This window comes from Fonsecaea erecta (genome assembly GCF_001651985.1).
Source record: "Fonsecaea erecta strain CBS 125763 chromosome Unknown Scaff4, whole genome shotgun sequence".
NCBI classification, from domain to species: Eukaryota; Fungi; Ascomycota; class Eurotiomycetes; order Chaetothyriales; family Herpotrichiellaceae; genus Fonsecaea; species Fonsecaea erecta.
The window spans coordinates 3495496-3513220 of record NW_017387247.1 but is presented as its reverse complement, the minus strand read 5'-3'; the positions used below and the strand labels follow the sequence as shown (position 1 = coordinate 3513220).

The window sequence follows — 17725 nt, the reverse complement described above, 5'->3', positions numbered from 1 at the left end:
TACTTGCTCCACATTCTGTGTCAAAAGTATTGTTTCTTCTTCCTCCAATTCCCGCATCAAAATGGGTGGGTACCAAATGCTTGTTTCCAAGTCAGCGGCGGAGTTCTGTACCGACTTTCGATCGAGGATTACCAATGGATTACGACGGATCCTATCGACTTCTCTTTGTAACGTTAAGCTTGACCAAGATACCCATATTTTTCGGTCACGCTGGATCGCAACCGAAGGCATTCAAAATGGAGTTCGTGTGAAGTACTGGCTTATCCACATCTCTGGGATAATAAAGGACACTGGCTGTGGGCTTCCGCCTTCCAAGATTTTTATGTATGTTGAGACGTGGCTGCGGCAATTGTCAAACCACAGAAAGTCTAGCAGATACGATCACAGAGCGAGAGCCAATGTGAGAAACTTGAAAGTTCAAATTTTTTTTGGTAGTTGTTTTATCCATACACTCGGAAATGGTCCAATTTCGTTCCAGTACCAGATCACATCTCAGTCCAGGACAATAGGTTGGAGGATTCAGATGATGCATTGTGCTCCTCATTACACTGCGACTGCGATCCCCACGTTCATGGCTGACTCGGCATCCTCTTCTTCCAGATCGGTGGATTTCGACCCTCCGTTCACATGAAACCAACGCAAAGTGATTCGTTTGAGTAGTATTCATATAACGAACATATGTCCTTGTTCACCCTTTCGTCGCATCTTACACGGACATGGCGATACCGTCCGCCTCGCCCGAGTTCACCGTTTTGCCGGTTTTCTTGATCTTCTCGAGCACAGTCTCGTACGACACCGAGTCTTCAGTGGTCACGTCGGCGGTTTGGGTGTCGAGCGACACCTTGTAGTCCTTGACGCCTGGGGAGCGGCGAGATATATGTGTCAGCAGACAATTGAATAGAATATTTTTTCTCTCTTGGGAAGCGAAGGAATGGGGGATTCAAGCACAATAAGCAATAGGCGGGGGGGGACGGTAGTCGCAAAATTCACACTCCACTGCGCGCCTGTAGCAGCAAGGCAGGGTATTCGCAGCCATAGGTCATTTGCTATGCTTGTTCTTACCATCAAGCTTCTTGAGGACGCGCTCGACGGCGCCGGAGCAGCCCCCACAGGTCATTGTCACGTTGAACTTGTAGTGATGTTCGGCCATTGCGTCTCTGTGATTGCGCGTGAAGGCTAAGCGAAGGGGTGGGGTGGTTACGAAGGAGGAATGCGGTTGCAGAGGACGCAATTCAATAAGTTCGTGGGCAACGAGGTGTACGTGTGAGAGGATGTAGGAAAGTAAGTCGTCAAGTTTGGAGTGGGTGGTGCTGATACTATATGTACCGTTTCGTGTTTGATATGTCGGGTGGGGTAGTGAGGCTGAGGTATTTGTGCGCAATTGCGACGAATCGATCGCTATCAGGGTTGGTTATGGTTGGTTCGTTCTGGGATTTCTGGAGGGTCGCAGCTCCAGAAAGGAACAGGAGAGGGAAGTGTTTTATGCGTCGTGTCGGCGCGTGTGAAACGTTGCTCGAGGTCTATTTAATTAGTAAACATGCTCATCGCATCTCGCAATCGGGGCCATACCGCCACTACCAGATACCTAAAACGCTTGAAGGGGCTCCGTTTCTGGATGCCACCGAAATTCGGGGGCGGTGAAACAAAGGAGGGGTGGTGAGCACCTTTTGCCCCCTGATATTGGGGGAGCTGACGGCCGAGCCCGCCTAGCTTGGGGGCATGCAAAGAGGCGGCGTTGGAAGGTACAGTATTATTGGTAAGCAAGGGCACCCAAAGGGGCTCCCTAAGGTACAGTAAAGAGCGTTCCTGAACCTAAGCGTGGGCTGGGCTGCTATCTTCGGCGGCTCAGGTGCCCACTCGCAGATGGCCTCTAGGCGGTCTTTTCGGGCAGCGAAGTGATGCTTTCGGGAGAGGAGATGGCGTGATTGGGGAGGCACGTGAAGGGCGAGCCAAACTGGACAAACTACACAAACAATGCAAAGTCCCCAAACCTGCCAAATAGGAAATCATATGTTTCGGCAAAACTCCGTGCTCACTTCCTGCTATTGCTATCCACAAACCAACTCAGCCCCAATCCGCTCCCATCAACTCACACCAACTAGTCTTCTAACAGCAATATCCTTAGCTATATACGGGCTGGGATTCTTGGAATGTCTCGTTCCCCTGGAAACCTTACACTGGACGGCATATTACCACACCCCCCCGTCTCTTTTGGCGGGTGCCTGCTCGAAGCATTTGTGCTTATTAGTACGAGACATCACCTCATAGTCCATAGTCGTTCCCATCCCGTGAGTACATACAAGTCTTAGAGAGCTTTCTGGCTTCAGAGAAATTCATACGGAATCCAAAAGAAGACATTTGAGTCTGCTCACCGAAGGCAAACAATAACCCCCGTGGTACCAACCCGTGTATATATACCTACTGTCAACATGGCCGTCTTTTCCAACATCGGCGCCGTCGTCACGACGGTTATCATGATGATGGTCGCAAATGCTCCCTCGACCGCGATGGCGATGGCGATGTCGGGCAGTTCGACGGCTCCAAGCGGTAGCTACACCCTCTGCCAGTTCTGGTCGAGCGTCCCGGGCCTCTCCTCGACGCAGGAGACTTCGATGACGCTGCCTCTCTGTCCGTCCAGCCTGCTGACCTTCTCGTACACGATCCCTCCCACCGCGACCGCGACCCCGACCACGACGCAGACAACCATGGCTACGACCACTCTCAGTCCCTCCGTGCCTTCTTCCACAGGCGCCGACTCCGGCTCATACACCCTGTGCCAATTCTACTCCAGCATCCCCGGCCTTTCTTCATCCACTGCGGTCTCGAGCATGACCTTGCCGTCGTGTCCTGCGAGCCTGCAGGACATCACCTACTCCTACCAGGCGCCTTTGGGCACTAGCCTCGCCGCTACTGCTACTACTACTTCTTCGACCGCGGCGTCTTCTGCTGCGGCAGCTGCATCGAGCTTCACCGGCGCGGCCGCCCCTAGACATGGTTTGGATCGAATGGTCCTTGGTGGTATGGGTGGGATCCTGGCGGGAGCTGTGGGCATGATGTTGTGACAACAGGTGGTTTAGTTTGATTTCTGGGAAGGGACCAGATCTACCTCGAAGGACGCTTCCGATGGGTGCTGGCAGCGACACGACGGCAATTTGTTGTTGTTCAGGTACATTCTCGCCCCCTTAGCCGACTTTGATGACAAGTCTGCGTTGGCGAGGATGGGGACACAATGGTACACGAAGTTTGTGCCTGTCACGCCTTAGGGAACACATTAGACACAACACATGTGTATTTGAAGTTATACGAATCAATGAATGTACTTTTGTTCCCATGTCCACGTAATTATCACATCATTTCGTTCCATTCCAGTCCAGTCCAGTCCAGTCCGTCCTCTAGCTCCGAGTCACCATACAGCGCAGCCAGCAGTCACGATTGCAAGAAGCATCAAGGAACGAGACGGTCTGCCCGTTGTCTGTAGTAGCTGGCTGATCTCCATATCTTTCTTCTCGCATATCCCGTATCACAGCAGCAGCAGATAGATGGAGGGATGGGCTGGCAGGGCTTGATCCTATATAGAACGTAGGCAGACGAAGAGACAACACCAGGACAACTAAGAACAGATTATTGACGTCTGATTTACGTACGTATGCCAGTTGTGGAAATAGCTGACCTCCAGTTCAGGCGTCAGCTCCAGCTCCAGCTCCGGCACCTGGTAAGCTTGTTCCTGTCGCCATTGGCGCCGGTAAGGAAGGAGTATGGGCGTGAATCGAATCAGTCTGGTTCGGTCCAGACAACAATGGAATATAGGGGGGGTTGGTTGGTTGCTTGCCTGCCTGCCTGATTGACTGACACACGGACAGACACGCAGCATGATCCATCACTCGCGGGGCAGTGCGAAGCGAAAGAGAAGAAAACAAAACAAAACAAATTGAAGGGAGACGGATGGGGTTTTGGACACAAGTAAACGGAAAATGACTGTACAATGCTTGTATAATTGAATAGATCGGAGAATGGACTCGCTGCGACGACAACCTCGATTGTGCTCTGGGTTTCTCTGCTGGCATTTAGCAGATCATGAAATGTTCAACCAGGTCGTGAACTTGAGGTGGATTGATTGCCTGAGTATACGGCAGTGTGTATCCGGTCGATGAAAGTTGAAAGGCTCCTGGAATAGAAGTTTTGAGACAAGAAAATGACCGGAGCAGGAGTCAACGACTGGGAACTAAATGTCCATTGTGTGCATAAGGTGCGGGAGCCGGAGCATAAGGCAACAAGCAACAAAAATGCTCTAACCCCCTTGCGAAAACGCCCATTTCCCAGAGCCACAGGACACAGCCAAGGCAAATGCAGATACCTCTCATGTCTTCTCTTCTCCCGGAATCGGTTACTTTCTGTACCACAGTCTCGTGATCTGAGTGTGTCTCACTGTCGCCACTGGTTAGTTTGACCGCTTTGGATTGGAAAGAGGGGACAGGGAACCCGGACGCACTCTTTTTCTGCAGCTGAAAGATGCCGTACATCAATGCCTCGCTCGTGGGTGGGCAGCCCGGCACATAAATGTCCACAGGCACAATGCGATCACAGCCTCTCGTCACACTGTAGCTGTAGTGATAGTAACCTCCGCCGTTTGCACAGGAGCCCATCGAAACCACCCATCGGGGCTCTGGCATCTGGTCGTATACCTGTCGCAGCGCCGGGGCCATCTTGTTGGTGAGTGTGCCTGCCACAATCATCACGTCACTCTGTCGGGGTGATGCACGAAAGATGATTCCCAGACGATCCTGGTCGTACCGTGGGGTCGAGAGGTGCATCATTTCGACGGCGCAGCACGCCAGACCGAAGGTGAGGGGCCACAGCGAGCCTTGACGGGCCCAGTTGGCGATCTGATCTAATGTGGTGAGGGCGAACTGCATAGCTCCCTTCTTCTGATCCTGCGACGGGAGGGGCACCTCTCGACGGATGCCGCCTGTGACGGGCAGTCGCGACGCATCGCCGCCGGCGGTGGGCGCCTGTGAGACCACCGAGGTGGCGGGTTTCGAAGAGGTCGAGGAGATGGAAGCGGCGGGAGCGGCGCGGACGAGCGAGTATGGGAGGATGGCCGACGCTGGATTGCAGTATTTGGTCAATTGAGCCCATTCTCGGGAGTTTGTGGCAAAGGAGGAGAGCTTCCTGCCAGAGTTTCTTGCGTACCTCGTAGCGCTCGCGGAGCGACCGTCCTCGACAGAGACATCATCTTGCTTCTGCAATGTCACCGACGATAAGAGAGAGGAGAGAGAATTGGACGTTGCAAGGGAGAGAATTGAAGGGTCGTCGAGGGAAGAGAGGCGAAACTGCTGTGTCTCGTTCGGTAGAGAATCAATGATGTCGAAAATGCCTGGGCGAATTGCGAGCTCGTTGATTGGCTGGTCTTTGTGCCCGCCAGGACAGCGAGATCGGCTTGCCGGATTGGGAAATATCTGGGGGGATCGCTCTCATACTCAGTCAACTAACTATACAACATGTTACTGCGCTTTTCTACATTTCTCCGGATCAGGTTCACTGGTCGTGCCCCATGGCCCTCAACTCGTCACCGTCGATAGCATGCATCGGTGTCATTGGTAAACATGACCAACCGCTGCACATCTCCCTCTTTCCTCCCCACAACACCACCTCCACCGCCGAACTTGATTTCCTCTTCCTCCTCAACTCCTGCCTCGACATCTTCGACCTGCGGGCTCGTACCACCAAGCTGCTCGACTCCGACCTCGGTCTACTCCAGGCCATCGACGACCGCCTCTCGTGTTACGGCTGGCTGACGAACACGGGGATCAAGTTTATCATCGTGGTGGACATGATGGGCCGGCCTCCGCCCTCTCCGTCTGAAGAAAATGGGTCCAAGGACTTGGGAAAAGACAAGAGACGGTTTCCTCCTGCAGCAGTGGGACTACGGGATGCGGATCTTAAGCCAGCCTTCCGTGCGGTACAGACTGCATACATCCATCTGATGCTGAATCCGTTCTACATGCCGGACGAGAGGACGCCGTTGCAGATAGCAAATTATGGGGGCAAAAGCCCCGAAATCACGAGCAAAAAGTTCATTGCAGAGATTCAGAGGATCGGAAAGATATGGTACCCGGGAATTGGAAGTATCTGAAGCAGACGAGATGAGCTCTGGAAGACAAGAAACAATGCTCATTGACCCGGATACTCCTACAACGCCGAGAATGAACAATCAGGTCCCGTGCTGACACATGAGACACACATTATACAGCCATCAGTGCTTCACCTCCGCTATTCTAAGGGCGCCAACGAGAGTTCTTCATGCATTCGCTTCTCCCGCAGCAGAATCAATCTTCGCCGCCGTCTCGCCCACCTCTGCGGCTGTCTCAGCGGCATCCTGCTCGGATTTGCTCGGCGTCCTGACCAGCGGCACCTCGTCCATCTTGGTATCTGGATCTGCCAGCTTCGCTGCCTCCTCCGACGCAACCGGGTCCTCCGCGGGCGGTGCGGCAACTGCCGCTGGAGCGCCGGTCTCAGTCATACCCTGGGTTTTGATATATTCCAAGACTGCTTCGAGCGTCTTGGCAGGGCCGGCTTGCTCCCAGAGGCGGAGAGTCCCTTGTTTATCAATGACGACCACACCGCGGGTGGCGGATTTGCTGGGGCCTGGCTTTTTCATCCCAATGGCGGATGTGAGAGTATTGTTCGGGTCACACTGGAGTTTGAGTCAGTAGTCTGTCTTATCACCAGAGGTTGAGACTGGATGCCGAATCGAGGCACGGGAGCTTACCAAAAGCTGGTACGGCAACTTCTGTTTCGTCGCAAAGGTCGTGTTTGACTTGGGGCTGTCTGAGCTCAGTCCATAGACTGCGAGCGATGCACCTGTGATGGGCGCGTAGTTGTCTCGGAAGAGGCAAGCTTGATTCGTGCCTGGACAGCAAGAACATCAGTAATCGTTCGCTCTGCATCAGATATCTTCGCTGTCTCCACTGAGAAGGGGAGTACAACGACCGCAATATGAGAATACAGTCTGACTTACAACCGGGCGTGCTCGCTTTCGGATACGTAAAGATGACGATGCCGGCGCCGCTCTTCTCGATCAATTCTTTCACTGTCACGCTCGTACCATCGTGCGTCTGCACCGTGCCCCCAAAGCCCTCTAGATCAATCTTGTCGCCCACGCTGAGCTTGCCGGAGGTAGTTGCCTTGCCCTGGACAGCACTCCCATTCGCCGTCGGAGGCTCCTCTTTGGACTCCTCGCCGACGCCTGCGGTGGCCGGGACGACCTCGGGGACGATGACAGAGGAGGTGGGAGCAGGAGCTTCCTCCGGTGGGTTGGTCACGGCAGGGCCACGGGTCTTTTTGGCCGCCTTGGCCGACCCGGACCCAGTCACGGCGGCCTTGGCCTTGCCGGCAAGCTTCTTCACCGTGCTGCTCCCGCTGCCTCGCTTTGCGGCCGGAGGAGGGGCAGCTGGTTCCTTTGGAGGAGGACGTTTGCGCAGTTCGACAGGCATCCTGAGTCCTTGGCTGGGGTCGTTCCGTCGCTGGTCAAGTCCAAGGATTGGAGTTGGCACTCTGATGGGCGAGCTGGGATCTGTAGAGTGAATATTGTCAGTCAGTCGATGTCCAGAATGTGACGAAAAACAATCTGATGCGACCATATAGCTCCTAAAATAATCACGTCATGTGTCTCATTCGCGTCTTGGGGTCATCCAGCCAGCTTTTGTGAAAGACACGTCCAGAGCTCCGCTCTTTGCGTGGGCTGTCGAGAAAACCTGATCTCTGTAAAGTCTTTTGAGTTAGCAGTCGAGTTCAACCGTGTGTGACTATCCACGATAGCGTTCAAGGTGTCGTCGAGCGCCCCGTCTTTGCTTGCCAGAACGCCTTCGAGCAACATGTAGGGTATTTAATCAAAATGCCACATAAAATGGGTTGCATACCGAAGGCAATGACATAGAGGGACTTACTCAAACATCTTTCCTTGGGATGGGAGGGGCTCAGTCCGACCCTTAGCTCCCATACATTCATCCATGCCACAAGGCTGAGTATGGCGCGTACACATTCCATCGTCCCGGTCCGTCCGCAACAGCGCAAAGGACAGGGCTGGCCAGAGAACAAAGCTGTGGATGAAAGTCCTCGCCATTACTACTTACTCCTGAAGGACCGATGATAATGTTTTGGGACCACTAGTGGAAAGAGAGAACAATATCGGACTGCTTTCCTATAATAAAACCCCTGAACGGCTAGAAATCAGCGTCTCTCTCCTTCAGCCAGGCCCTTCTCTGCGTCCCCGGAGGCTGCGAAAAGAGAGACATGCTCGAGCATATGCGTGGCTGCTGGGTACACACTTACCAGTGGTTGCTGTCTGTCCAAGGCGGGTTGGCGGGTTGGGTGTGGGAGTTTGCTGCTGGGGGGAGTCGGTGAGAAGCAAGTCCAGTAGTAGTGGTTTCAGGACGCCAGCCCTAGGGCCAAGGCAAGCTCGCTCTCACGTGGTCTTGTTGCAATGTTGATTTTGGGTTATTCGGAATCGAGGTTCGACGCCTGAGCGAGCGAGGTCGGCGCGGTCGGCCAAAAGCAGCTGGCGATGGCGCAGCCACTTACAGCCGCCAACTAACCGAACTACGAGTAATAATTTGTAAGCGAGGATGGATGAACTATAAGCTGGACAAAGGAGGTAAATGAAGCGGCCTCAGACTGCCGGTATATCGGAGGGGAGCTGGTCGTGGTCTGAATCAGGACAGATGCTCCCAGACTGGGGTGAGGTGGTCATCTTCCCTCCTTCCCAAAGCAGCCTGTTTCACTCACTCACACTCCGGGCCGCTTGGAAGGTCATCTTCGATCTTGAGCAGCCAAGCAGCATACGAGACCAGCATTTCACGCGTGACAGTGATGCTTGCCCCGCAATGCTGGGCGTATCGAACTACTCCGTACAGTCGGGGGTACAAGAGCGTGCAGAGTCCCTGGCTCCTCGAGTACACTTCCTGTCGCCCGAGACAATGCAAAACAGCTGTGTAGCACATTGGTATGGATTGGACTAGCATGTCGAGTCAAAATAGGTGACTCTCGAGCTTCGCCACTAATTATGTTTGCTTCCGCCAAAGCAATGAGTTACTGTTCATATGCCTCCCCAGAATCGGCCCCTCACAAGTCCTTCGCCATCTTTACCTGAAGATTGCCTTCCCCTTCTGCTCGGGAAAATTTGGCCACAGGTCATCAAAGCTTGGCTGTGCCTGGGCTTGCTAGCCTTGCTTCCCTCGGTTGCATTCTTCCCATCTTCCCCCTTCCCTTCTTCCTCTGAAGCAGTACTCGAATGATGAGCATAAGCGTGAAGCCAAGACAAAAAAGGAAAACGTGCCGAGAGTGTCGAGGGGTGGTCGGTGGTGATTCTGAAATACTGGATCTACGTGTCGAGGTGTGTCGTCCATCGTGGTAGAGGAGGGCGATCTTGAAAGTTCGAGTCCTCTGATCAATCCCGCATAAATGGAACAGCAACCGATCATACTGATGCTGTCGTGTCGTATGTCGCCAAACTTTAATTCATGTCTGATGTCTCATGTGCCAGAGCGACTCGTCAAGAGGGAGCTGGCAGAACGCCCATCAAGTCGTTGGTAATCGTGCAAGTGTTGCATGTTGAAATTGAGCCGAGTAAGCCATTCAGATAAAAAGTTTGTTTGCCGTGTGGTCCTCACAAATTCCCGGTCCGGATCTGCCATGTGCTAGAGCAAACCCCGCGCCGGATCCGACATACCCATTGGTGTTGTTGTGTTCTGGAAGAGCCGACAGCGGTCTTCGAGAAGAGGTTGGTGGAATAAGGTCAGTGATAAAAGGACACCAAGCCGTCATTCCGTTTCAACGATAATCGCCGTTGCCAGTGGTTATCCTTGTACCGGAACGAAGCCTAACGTCGAAGACTACCGCATTAGTCAGATGCCATTGTAAACCTCTACGCGAACCGAAGCAAAACGCAGAGGAGATCCCTTACATGGGAACCTTGAGGTTTCAGTACTCACATCCTGTCACTTCCTCCCTGGTCGTTACCGCTAGCACCGCGTTCGATGACCTTGCGTCGAGAGCTGGAAATGGCGGCGGGTTTGCCAGCTTGCGAGGCGTGCTGAGGGGTAGGCGCCCCGGTGGCTGCGGCAGTGGCAGGGTGAGCACCGCGTCGTGGCTTCTCTTCGTCCTCCTGGGTGGTCTGGTTACCAGCTGCCTGGGCGATGGCCTGGGCATTCTTCTGGTATTTGTACACGGTCCAGTCGAAGACATAGTCGTATTGGAATGACTCCCGGACGAAGAGGTCACGGAAAATCTTCCTCAAATACGAGTAGTCGGGCTTGTCATCGAAGCGGAGAGAGCGGGTGTAGTTGAGGTAGATAGCGAACTCGTTGGGGAAACCACGGCACAGAACCTCAGTGGGGGTGGTCATCTTTTTCTCCATGATACGATCGTACTTCTGCTTCTTCGTCGCCGCCTTGAGACCTTGCCATGGGAGCGAGCCACGGCAGAAGTAGAGCATGACATAGCCCAAGGACTCCATGTCGTCGCGGCGAGACTGTTCCACCCCCAAGTGAGTGTTGATCGAGGCATAACGAGCGGTGCCGGTCAAGTTCTTGTTCTCACGGTATGGGATGTGGAAATGAGTCTTGGGGTCGCGGTATTTCTTGGCCAAACCGAAGTCAATCACGTTGACCTGGTTGCCTCTCTTGCCAATGCCCATGAGGAAGTTGTCCGGCTTGATATCACGGTGGATGAAGGACTTGGCGTGGATGTATTCGATGCGAGAGATGAGCTGGTCCGCCAGCAAGAGGACGGTCTTGAGGGAGAATTTGCGGTTACAGAAGTTGAAGAGATCTTCCAAGCTGGGGCCCAACAGGTCGAGAACCATGGCATTGTAGTCACATTCGGTTCCAAACCAGCGGACGAACGGGATCCCTACACCGCCGGCGAGAGACTTGTAGACACGAGCTTCATACTCGAGCTGAGGGTGCTTGGCCTTGACTGATTCGAGCTTAATGGCAATCTCTTCGCCTGAGATGATGTTGGTGCCCAGGTAGATATCTCCGAAACTGCCGCTGCCGATCTTTCGACCAATACGGTATTTGTTACCAACACGCAAATCCTAGCAAAATGGAAGTCAGCAACAGAAAATGGGCAGCGAACGACCACGCAGGGTGTGAAAAGTTGTGTGAATCGACGTCCAACTCTTTTGCACCCCTGTATTTCATTCTGAAACCAAATCAAACCAACTTCTGAACACCTACCATTGTCGTCATGTTGACAGAATGATGGACAGGAATGCCACAATGTGATGTTCGATATGGATGAGGGGGATAGAATCGGAGGACTTATGTTGGGAATCGAAGCGTTTGTTGGAAAAAGCGGTGGCTACTGAGGAGAGAGTGAAGCGGTCTCAGCCTGTTTCTACCTTTGATTAGCAAAGCCCACTCGCCAATCTTGACTGCCTCGGCGTGACTGCAGCAGCGTGTGAAGATTTAGAAGGCTCAAAGGAATGAGGAACCAGGTAGGTGAAAGGTGACGTGGGAGTTGGAGGTCGAGGTTCGAGGTTGGGAGTGGAGGATGAGGATGAAGGTTGAAGGTGAAAGTGAGGACGAACCGGTGTGGGCGAATAAAGGATGCTGAGGTTGCAGGGAAGGCCAAGCGGGCAGAGCGGGAAAGAGGACCGGGTGAAAGAGATGACTAACCTAGTGCAGCACTTGTCAACGGTGGAAGTGATGAGAGATGCTTGATGACAAGTGAGTCGAGGCTCACAAGTCGATCAAGCTTGGGTAAATTCCCGCTTGCTTGTGAGTTAGAGACAGTGAAGCAGTTTTGGTGGGATGGGGGAATTGAAAGGGAGTGCAAACGAGAATGGGAACGAGATGAGGGAAAGAAAACGGAAAGGCCTGCGAGGTGATCACAAGCAAGCGAAGGGCTAGGGACGGAGACCTCGAGTGGCCAATTGAAAGGGGGAGCCGCGGGTCAGTCTCTGGGTCAGAAGGGGCCGCCAGAGGGGCGAATGGGCAAATGGGGGCGCTGAGGGGTGCTTCAAGAGCAATGTGAAGGGGGGCAGTGCGGGTGCCACTTCTGTCACTGCACTCCGTTACCGACACGCCCTTGTTCACTCACAAGTGCTTGCCTCGCTGGCACCCAGAGTCACTGGCAAGCTGAGGGGTCTCGCCAGCGCCCTTTCTCCTGCAAGGCCACAGGCCTTAGGTATTCACATACCACCCTTGTCTCTAGGCAACTGACTCTGTAGCTGCATCACTTCGGCGTCTGCAAATTTACACATGAATACCAAGGCAATTAAGATGTGCTCGGCTGCAGCTGAATCACTCGTCCCCAGAAATGCTAGCAAGAAATGAAATTCCTGGTTAAACTCCGTTGGTTGCCTTTCGTTGCTGCCCAGGCGAACCAGGCGATGAGGCCCTAAGGTACTGCTCAGACGGTCGCCTCGCCACAGAGCACCTAGAGATTCGACCTACCTAGGTGTGTAGAACCCCCGCTTAAGCGGTGGCAGGTGGGTGGTCGGGCTCCTTGGCTTACCTGTTTAGGTTGGTAGGGCCTGGCTTTTAAGCATGGAAACTTCCCCAGGCGTCAAGCCTGCACCGAAGGACAATGGCCAGATAAAGTGTCGTCTAGAACGTGTCAAAATCGTACCACCCTCACCTCTTCCCTTCGACTTGTTTCGTCATTATTTGCGAACCGTTTGCCTCATCAGTTGGGCATGATTTCCATCCATTTGTGTCCCTACCCTAGCTGCTTATTGGCCTAACTCGAGTGATTTTATCTACCGATGCTGAACAAACAACTAATCGCTGCTCCAAATAGGCCTGTTGGCTTTGGAGCTTTCTTCGGCGGCTAATGCAGTCCCCCACGTCCAAGCCCGCCACCTGGAACAAAGATGACAATCAGCCTCATCAGAATGAATGAATGAAGGAAGGAATGAATGAACACTCAGGCTCGTATTAAGGTATCCGGCGGATCGAACTACCTCTCAGGCGGCACGTCAGTCGACCTTCTGCCAGCACTGCCCTCATTTGCGTGCCGTCACGTCAGCTCATGGCAAGTCACGATGCATGGTCAACGGGTTATCTATCTGCTTCATCGTGCAACTCAGATCCCACCAAATGGCCGAATTGCGTTTGAGGCTGTTTCAACCTGTTTGGATCGTCACGGTCGAGCCGGGGTCTCCTCGGTCCAGAAGCTGATCGTCTGATGATCTCCCCTGACAGCTCACCGCTGATCTTAATTTGTCTGTTGGATGGTCGACAGATTCCAGACTCCTTCGGGCCCGGCACGACGGAGGAGAGATTGTAAGTTACAAGAAATGTCAGCTGTCGCTCTGGAAAAACATCACAGAGCTACAGGATGCTGCTAGCCCGGTCAGCCTGGCCCTGTCGAACATGGCCTTGAGGCGAGACCGACAACGACCGCCACAGCGGCCCACCGGTTTAGCCACCGTTGACTTCTATCCTCGTACTGATCAAGCCACCCGCTCGTGCCGCCCACCAAAACCGATAGACCCGAAGCCATGACGTCTTTATTAAGACCTAGTCAACTAATATTTGAAGGTTAATTCGGAACAAACGTGCATGCGAACCTTGTTTTGAACTGCTATGCTGAAGCTATACTCGGTACTGCGAACAGGATTCATTGAACACTTCAAAACTCCGAACTGGACACAAATCGAGCTCATGCAAAGCATCTGCCTCGACAAGGACCTTTCTTGTCCACCTCGCCCTTTTCCTTGTTCTGCAAATATATACCCTAGATTTTGCGGTCTGATTTGACATCAGGCTTGTGTTCCTGAACCGTCTTTCTCTTCCGACCCGGTCGAACAACGAGCGGAAAGGGTTATGCCTGGGTTTGGACCATGTCTGGCGTCCTCCAATGCCGGCATAACTACTTGATTAGAGAGTGGTAGTTCTCGTCAGAGGTCTGAATACTCATGCTTCATCGCACTACGCGGGTCTGTACGGAATTGAAAACGCCGTCAAGGAGAGAGGTCGTTGGCAGCAATGAATGAAATCCATATGGAAAACGAGCTCCTTCTGAAGGAATATCTCAGACCAGTCAGAGATGGTTGCGCGATTCTCTTCCTCCGGACTCACTGTCCCACTTCGGAGCTGATGCCGGCGGGAAGCCTCCGCTATCGGCGGACTTAAATCAACTACCGATGGAGATCTACGCCGCCGCAAAGTCGACCTCCTCGGCTCCATCATTGGTACGGCGACGGGCGATAGAGCTTTCTATCTCCACCTTCACTGTCTTCCCTCGTTGTTGAGTGCTTGAATCTTGCAGGACCATAGCTGTTGCTTCTGCCGGAGGTATAGAGCAAAGAAGGCGTCTGCGTGGACGGCCCATTCGGCAACCACCAACGATAAATAGACTGCGTCCAACACAGGGCGGGACATAATCTGACTCTCTGGATTGGGATCTTCTGCGAGAAAAACACACCAGTCTGCACGGATATCGAGGATACAGTCACAATGCGGCCAGCAGAATCAACCTCCCATCCCTACATCCTAGAGACATCCCGGGGCTCGCTCAAGGGCGTGGAACAACGCAACCTTGAGGGAACACCAATTCTTTATCGCTTTACCAAAGTCCCCTACGCACTGCCACCCACGGGGCCCCGTCGCTGGCGTCGCCCCCAGGCATTACCACAGGACTTTACATTCAACAACCCGCAAGGCGCTCCAGGGGACTATACACGTTTTGGGCCCATCTGCCCACAACCGCACTATGACCATGGCTCGATCGCCATTGCGAATCCGAATGCAGCTCCGCCCGTCAAGAACGAGCAGGACGAAGACTGCCTCTATCTGAACATCTGGGTACCGGCTTCGCCTCCTCCAAACAAGAAAGGGTGGCCGGTGCAGTTCCACATCCATGGCGGCTGGCTCCAGGTCGGCGACGCCCTACAGCAGAACGACTCAGACCCCTTTGACCTGATCGCACACACGACGCCGCGCATCATCGTCTCACCCACCTATCGGCTCAACCTGTTTGGCTTCCTCGCCGGGTCACATCTCGCCAGCCTCAAAGAAGATGCCTCGCCGTCCAATTACGGCTTCTGGGACCAACGTTGTGCGCTGGAGTGGGTGGCTCAGAACATCGACCTGTTCGGCGGCGACGCGTCCAATATCACCGTGGGAGGCCTGTCGGCGGGTGCCAACAGCACTTTCTTCCAGCTGAATTACGACACGCTCTTGCCCCCGGAACAGAGACTGATCCGGCGAGTCTACCTGTGGTCCAATGCAGTGGCGATCCAGCCGAACCCGACCACCTCGCCGGTGTTGACGCAGCAGTTCGACGATCTCTGCGAAAAGTTCGGCATTCCCGCGTCCAGCAGCCCCCGCAAGAAACTTGACCGGCTTCGCCAGATCCCGGCCAAGGACCTGATCGCGTCGCTGGCCACGATGAAGATGCACACCTTCCGCGCCTCGACCGACGACTGTTTCATCCCCGCCACCTTCCTCGCGGCGCAGCACTCTGGGTCATTCACGACGCGCCTCGCCGAGAACGACATCTCGGTCGTCCTCGGCGAGGTCTGCGACGAGAAGGAGCTCTACAAGATCGTCAATCCGCCCTCGTCGTACGATGGCCTCATGACCCAGTTGGCCAACTACTATCCCGCACACGTGGTCCAGGCCCTGCTGCCGCTATACTCGCTGCCACAGCGCAGCTCCACCAACGCGGCCGAGTGGGCCGAGGTGTTCAGCCAGATCGTGGCGGACGCACAGGTGCACGCCTCGCTGCGGGGACTCACGCACGTCCTGCTCAACCCGCCCTTAAAAGGGCCCGGCGGCAGTGTCGTCAAGCCTCTTCCCGCGGCCAACGTGCACCGGTACCGCATCTCGTGGCGCGCTCAGAACCTCGACCGCTGGATCTCGCCATCGGTCGGGGTCTGCCACGGCCTAGATGGCCCGATCTGGTGGGCCAGCGGCTGGCGCGCCGACTGCACCGACGAGGACAAGGCGGTGATCAAGCGCTTCCTGGCGCCGTTCGGTGCTTTCTTGGCTGGGGAGCCTCTCCCGGGCAGCAGCGGTGCTCGGTACATCCAATGGTGGCTGGATCCGCGGGGCAACGTGGTTGAGGACAAGGAGGACGAGCTGTGGGACCGCGGAATGCGCATCTGGGACACGGTGTGGGCATCACAGAAGGGCCTGGTGGCCAAGGAGAAAAGGGAAGGGAGCGAGAGCCGGTTGTAATATTTTATACGGAACGAATGATGAATTCTTGTGGGGAATTGAAGAGGACGAAGAGGCGGAAAGAAAAGCACGATAGGACGTGGTGGTTCCCCCTCCCCCTTCGCGGTATGAACGTGAGATGGATTGCAGGACAATAGAAAGCTAGCTCGACCACTTCTCTATTACATGTGTAGTAGATCTTGAAGAGCCTTTCGTCACAAACGAAAAAGTACTGGGTTATCCGTGGATCCGAATATCAATCAAGCTATACGAATACTTCTCATCTGAGGCGACAGACAGACCGTGGATGGTAAGTAGAGTAATGAGGCTGGCCACAGAGCTCGCTCAACTCCCTCGTCCGCCTTGCCCCTAGTCTTGCTCTTGCAGAGAAACACTTCACCTCCCTTTGCCACCTGGTCCTTGCCCATCCGTCCGTCCATCCATCGACGATGGCAAACTTTTTTGTTTTGGTGGCGTTACTCGACCAGCTTCTTCAAGTCGGGTCTCTCCTTGAGTTCCTTGAGCAGCTGCTGGAATGGCTCGTCGTCGTAGACCTCCGCCTGTTCCTTGAAGAAGCTGATGTTGTCTTTGAGCCATGTGCCTTCGTTGTCGGCCTGGAGTTGTGGGAGAGAGGATGAGAACGTCAGCATGAACAGGAACGTGAGCATGAGTTTGAGGCATGGACTTTGAAGGACGAGGACGAGGAGGAACAATTGCTTATTGGTTTGGAGGTGGGCCGGTGGGTTTTGGGAGGGCTCTCTTCAAAATACTCATTGATACTCACACTGGGAAGAAGCACGCCGTTCTCGAGCCCGCCGATGACGGGCGTGAAGCCGACAATATGCAGTTTGCGCGCCAACCGCTCGTCCTTGCTAATCTCGCCACTGTGACCGTTCACGCCACCGTTGGTCGGGCCTCCCGCCTGCTTCGGCCCGTTGACGACCTCGTACCAGGCCTCCTGGAGCCGCAGGGCGAAGGCGTCGAAGCGCTCCTTGGTGCGCTTGGGCCCCGTTCGCACCGTGCCCATGATCCGGTTCGGCGACGTCAGTCCGCGGTTGTACGGCTGGCCCGCCAGGAAGAAGTCGCTGGCCGCCTCGCCGGGAACGTAGTGCACGTTGACGAACAGCGAGGGGGTCAGGAACTCGGTGCTGTGCAGCACCGTGATCTTCTCCGCCAGCTGTGCCTTTTGGTACTGCGTGAGCGGGTACGAGTGTTGGATCTGACAAAGAGTGTCAGCGGGCATGGTGAGAAACAGGTCGGTCGTTGCGTTTGGTGTACAGCTCATGGGATACAAATGGAATCGGTCGCATCGCTCGATCAATGATGGCACAGCGACTTACCTTGTAGATAGGCATTTTGGCGTCAAGTCTTTGCTTTGATGCTGCTGTGGTAGGGTCCTGTCTTCCTGGGTAGGCACAGATGGTTGACTGGGTCAGAGTACGTGAGTGAGTATCGTCTCAGAGAGCGATGAAGTGGTCGTTGAGTGCTCCATTATATAGATCGATGTGCCAGACGGATCTGCAATACGAAAAGTCAATACTCATGCTCTGACATCC

The 17725-nt window shown here is 54.3% G+C and overlaps 8 protein-coding genes across 8 annotated transcripts; 3 read left to right on the top strand and 5 right to left on the bottom strand.

The window, feature by feature from the left end:
- Positions 1 to 706: 706 nt before the first annotated feature.
- AYL99_06034 (hypothetical protein) lies at positions 707 to 1150 on the bottom strand (the record flags this gene model as incomplete). Its single annotated transcript, XM_018837544.1, has 2 exons — positions 707 to 858; positions 1063 to 1150. The coding sequence occupies 2 exons, from the start codon at positions 1148 to 1150 to the stop codon at positions 707 to 709; spliced, it is 240 nt and encodes a 79-aa protein (XP_018694397.1).
- A 1279-nt stretch (positions 1151 to 2429) lies between these two features.
- AYL99_06033 (hypothetical protein) lies at positions 2430 to 3062 on the top strand (the record flags this gene model as incomplete). The annotated part of the gene is made up of 1 exon (XM_018837543.1): positions 2430 to 3062. The coding sequence occupies one exon, from the start codon at positions 2430 to 2432 to the stop codon at positions 3060 to 3062; it is 633 nt and encodes a 210-aa protein (XP_018694396.1).
- Positions 3063 to 4384: 1322 nt separating this feature from the next.
- AYL99_06032 (NADH-ubiquinone oxidoreductase 19.3 kDa subunit, mitochondrial) lies at positions 4385 to 5233 on the bottom strand (the record flags this gene model as incomplete). The annotated part of the gene is made up of 3 exons (XM_018837542.1): positions 4385 to 4425; positions 4490 to 5104; positions 5191 to 5233. 3 exons carry the CDS (start codon positions 5231 to 5233, stop codon positions 4385 to 4387), a joined length of 699 nt encoding a protein of 232 aa, XP_018694395.1.
- Positions 5234 to 5551: 318 nt separating this feature from the next.
- AYL99_06031 (hypothetical protein) lies at positions 5552 to 6133 on the top strand (the record flags this gene model as incomplete). Its single annotated transcript, XM_018837541.1, has 1 exon — positions 5552 to 6133. One exon carries the CDS (start codon positions 5552 to 5554, stop codon positions 6131 to 6133), a length of 582 nt encoding a protein of 193 aa, XP_018694394.1.
- Positions 6134 to 6298: 165 nt separating this feature from the next.
- Positions 6299 to 7493, bottom strand: AYL99_06030 (hypothetical protein; the record flags this gene model as incomplete). Its single annotated transcript, XM_018837540.1, has 3 exons — positions 6299 to 6694; positions 6770 to 6909; positions 7019 to 7493. 3 exons carry the CDS (start codon positions 7491 to 7493, stop codon positions 6299 to 6301), a joined length of 1011 nt encoding a protein of 336 aa, XP_018694393.1.
- A 2492-nt stretch (positions 7494 to 9985) lies between these two features.
- AYL99_06029 (casein kinase I isoform delta) lies at positions 9986 to 11249 on the bottom strand (the record flags this gene model as incomplete). Its single annotated transcript, XM_018837539.1, has 2 exons — positions 9986 to 11095; positions 11238 to 11249. The coding sequence occupies 2 exons, from the start codon at positions 11247 to 11249 to the stop codon at positions 9986 to 9988; spliced, it is 1122 nt and encodes a 373-aa protein (XP_018694392.1).
- A 3216-nt stretch (positions 11250 to 14465) lies between these two features.
- AYL99_06028 (hypothetical protein) lies at positions 14466 to 16190 on the top strand (the record flags this gene model as incomplete). Its single annotated transcript, XM_018837538.1, has 1 exon — positions 14466 to 16190. The coding sequence occupies one exon, from the start codon at positions 14466 to 14468 to the stop codon at positions 16188 to 16190; it is 1725 nt and encodes a 574-aa protein (XP_018694391.1).
- A 455-nt stretch (positions 16191 to 16645) lies between these two features.
- Positions 16646 to 17524, bottom strand: AYL99_06027 (hypothetical protein; the record flags this gene model as incomplete). The annotated part of the gene is made up of 3 exons (XM_018837537.1): positions 16646 to 16783; positions 16954 to 17388; positions 17510 to 17524. 3 exons carry the CDS (start codon positions 17522 to 17524, stop codon positions 16646 to 16648), a joined length of 588 nt encoding a protein of 195 aa, XP_018694390.1.
- Between the last annotated feature and the right edge of the window lie 201 nt (positions 17525 to 17725).